This window comes from Hydractinia symbiolongicarpus, chromosome 13 (genome assembly GCF_029227915.1).
Source record: "Hydractinia symbiolongicarpus strain clone_291-10 chromosome 13, HSymV2.1, whole genome shotgun sequence".
In the NCBI taxonomy this organism is placed as follows: domain Eukaryota; kingdom Metazoa; phylum Cnidaria; class Hydrozoa; order Anthoathecata; family Hydractiniidae; genus Hydractinia; species Hydractinia symbiolongicarpus.
Window position 1 is genome coordinate 14,838,373 of NC_079887.1, and position 3,583 is coordinate 14,841,955.

Sequence of the window (3,583 nt, forward strand, 5' to 3'; positions counted from 1 at the left end):
ATTTTAATAAGTTTGTCCATCAGTTACTGCTGTTTTTCCTTTCTCTCTTTTTTCTTCTTTTTTAAATGTGAGTATCAAAGGTATCTTTTCCACGATTCTTTTTGGCTACATGACGAGGCAGGAATGGTACGTATATTTTTCTATATTATAACTCCAAAAAATGTTCCTCCTCTTGCTTTACCTTAGTTGTCACTGGCTCTCTTTCTTGTGGAGGACGACTTTATAAATCTGCGTCGCCTTATATATGGAATTGTTGTGCTGGCACACTATACCCAAAAGCTGCAAACTTTTATGCTTGCTGTGGAAGCCGCTGTTACAACGCTATTACTCAATTGTGCTGCGGAAATAAAATTTACAGCAAGCTGAACATCAACACAGCGTGCTGTGGTGGACAGGTGTGAAATATATTACCAGAATTTACTGGATTACTGTTCAATTCTCGTTAGCGCTGTTTTTTTTTTCATAAAATGATTTAAGACCAAAGAATTATACATCTTGTACATCATCATATAGTATGTATGGTATGTATATAGTATAGTATGTATCATATATAACATGTAGTATGACAAGAAATCACATCCATGCAGCTTTTTTGCTTCAGCTACTGTAAGCTGAGGGCTGTAAATTAATAACATGGCGTATCGAAAAACCCTGGATCTACATCATGATTAATCATTAAAAATGGGCTTTAGCAAAGGTGGGGTTATGGGTGGTTTGGCCAACCTCGTCCCCAGTCCACAACTTTACACCATGAAAGTATATGTTCCTTTATTTGCCGAAAAATAACCAAAGAAAAGGAAAACAAAAATAAATGACTTTCATTGTCCTATACGCGGGTGGTCTTAAAAAATGTTAAACCATGGGCTAGTTGGTGTGCTCTTCGGGAGAATACCGTATTTGTAAGTTGGAAGTAACCACAATTATTATTACCGGCCACCATTCCCAAATTTCCAAACTTTAAATGAATCAAAAAGCATTTATAATTATCATTTAAAATTAACAATTAAATCAGACATGTATATCGTTTAAGAACAAAACCAACAAAAAAGTGTGCATCTTTCCGAGAACGGCAATTTCGTTTAAAAAAGGACTAGATTGACAAACACTTGAGGATACTATTTTTTATGTCAGTTTGCGCCTCAGACGTTTATGTATGGACCCTTTTAGAAGATGTATCAGCGTGGCGAATCAATATGTTGTGGAGGTCAAGTATTTGATCAAAAAGCATACGGTTGTTGTGTCAATGTGCATTATTTACTGCGCACTCAATTTTGCTGTGATAGAAAGGTGATTGAAAAAAAAAGGTTTGCATCCGTCTATATTCATTTTTTTTTTATATTTGGTGAAAGCATTTTGATTATTTGTTATAAAATGGGAAACTTTTTACGGAACCATGCATCCGCGAGGCTAGCTTCTCGCAGGAATCTTAACATATTTTATTTAATTCTGTCGCTTCTTTCCCTCAATACCAACGCGTTAAATGTTATGACTGACGACTTAATTTTCCAGTAATTTGACCACAAGCAAATGTTGTGGGGACAAAGAAAAAACACTTTATGATGAGGAAACAGATATATGCTGCAATGGAAAAGTTTACCAAAAACATTACGGTAGTCGCACGAGATGTTGTGCAAAAAAGATTTACGATGCAAAACAAAATGGCTGCTGTAATGGGAAGGTAAATATTTGATCTAGAATCCTTTTTTCCCTAATTTTAACTCGAAATTTTTAGTGGAAATCTTTGTTATATTGTGGGAATGTCGACACCTTCCTCAGAAACGCAACCACTTAATGAATATGGTCCCAACCGCTCTTAAAAGTATTCGTTTCAGAGGTGTACAATATGGATATATCAGCAGTTTAAGTTCGCGAAAGTTAGCTGCAATATCACAAATACTCTTTCTAGAGTCCAGGGCTTATCTGTTATGATTTTGGAAACGATGATTATTGAAAATAGGGCTTGTTAGAAATGGGGGAGGGGCAGGGATAATTTATGGACGCCTTGCAGGCCTACCGTTCAAGATAATATTGCCAATATTACACATTGCTATTGGTTAGTAAATTCAAAAAAAATCAACACAAAATTATTTGAAAGGAAACTTCTCTTTAGAACCTATTTAAAGTTTGATGCTGGGCGAAATGTTTGGAAATAGTTGGCAGTTGGTAGCTATAGAGCAGGCATTGAAATAGTGAGCAATAATTTAGCATAAAACCTTAATCATAGTTTATGGTAATTTAGGTAATTTCCAAGACAAATGGAGCTGACAAGTGTTGTAATGGATTTCTGATGAACTCAAAAACAAACATTTGTTGCGGTAAAAAGATTTATCCACTTTTATATGGACACAGAAACACTGGATTTTGTAGACAAAGTTTGCCAAATTCAGAAAAATCATTTAAAGAAAATCTTTTAATTGGCAATTATGTTTTATATGATAAACGAAATTCAATCTGTTGTTCTGGTAAAATCACATTGAAAGCAACTTTAGGGAACAACGGTTGCTGCCGTCAAGAAGCTTATAATGTCAAAACTCACATTTGTTGCAATGAAAAGGTGTGAGTTATTTGATTCTACAAGATTTGCGTCTTGGGTTTTTGTTTTCTTGAAACTCTGGCAAATAGCAATGCTATGTCAACCTAAGAGGGCGTCAAAATTGATTGCTTGTACCTTCTAAATGCGATGAAAATTCTTATTATTGAATGCGCTAATTAAAAGAGAGAAGTGATTTATATTTAAGTTAAACTTCCTGCGACTTATTTACTTGCCTGCTTTAAGAAATGACAAAACAATGAGTGTTTTCATTTTAGATTTTTAAACGAAGAAAAGACGCCATTGCGCGTTGTTGCAATGGACAGCCTTTCGACCGACGACATCATCTTTGTTGCAAAAATTCACTACATAAACTCATCCCGGGTTTATCAAGATACTTGCTTTGTTGCAACCAAGTGATGTTTGATCGAAGAAAAGAAAAATGTCTCTTTGGATCTGTAATACCCTTGCAATGCAAGAAAACTGTTTAAAAATGTATATGCTGTGGAAAACTGCACAACAATAATAAATTGTTGTGCACTTCTTTTACTTTTCTTTTTTACACAATTTTTACACAATTTTTTTACACAATTTTTACTTTTCTGCAACACCTTTTATATTTAATCAAGATCTATTGTTTCTTTGCCATGATCACTATGCTCCCCAACGTTCTTCGTTTGCTTCATCTTCCCCTTCATGTTGCCGTATTTCTCTTCTAATTTTAAAAGAATTAGAACAACTCTAATTCTTTTAAGTTGTGTAGTAGTGACAAACACAATTTTTCGACAATATTTGCTTTACTTTATGAGTGAAAGGCTTTAAAATTGGAATTTCAAAACCGCTATCTGAAATTGGCCAAAACAATATCATGGTTATACGGGTACGAAAAACCCATACGAATCTATTTCAACCTCTTTATGTTTCGCTTAATAAGAGTGGCAAATGCTACCTTCGCAGGAAGGTATCAAGATTGACATGCGGAAATAAGCATTTAAACAGAGGCGTTTTGCCACATGACGTTATAGTAGATGCATGATAGAGTCACATAAATAA

At 34.5% G+C, this 3,583-nt stretch overlaps 2 protein-coding genes across 2 annotated transcripts; both read left to right on the forward strand.

The window, feature by feature from the left end:
• The first annotated feature begins 681 nt into the window (after nucleotides 1–681).
• Nucleotides 682–1,951, forward strand: LOC130623110 (galaxin-like). The gene is made up of 4 exons (XM_057438606.1): nucleotides 682–756; nucleotides 1,168–1,304; nucleotides 1,510–1,678; nucleotides 1,907–1,951. The coding sequence occupies exons 1-4, from the start codon at nucleotides 682–684 to the stop codon at nucleotides 1,949–1,951; spliced, it is 426 nt and encodes a 141-aa protein (XP_057294589.1).
• Nucleotides 1,952–1,976: 25 nt separating this feature from the next.
• LOC130624141 (galaxin-like) lies at nucleotides 1,977–3,062 on the forward strand. Its single transcript, XM_057439706.1, has 2 exons — nucleotides 1,977–2,554; nucleotides 2,809–3,062. The coding sequence occupies exons 1-2, from the start codon at nucleotides 2,288–2,290 to the stop codon at nucleotides 3,019–3,021; spliced, it is 480 nt and encodes a 159-aa protein (XP_057295689.1). The 5' UTR covers nucleotides 1,977–2,287; the 3' UTR covers nucleotides 3,022–3,062.
• The last annotated feature ends 521 nt before the right edge of the window (nucleotides 3,063–3,583 follow it).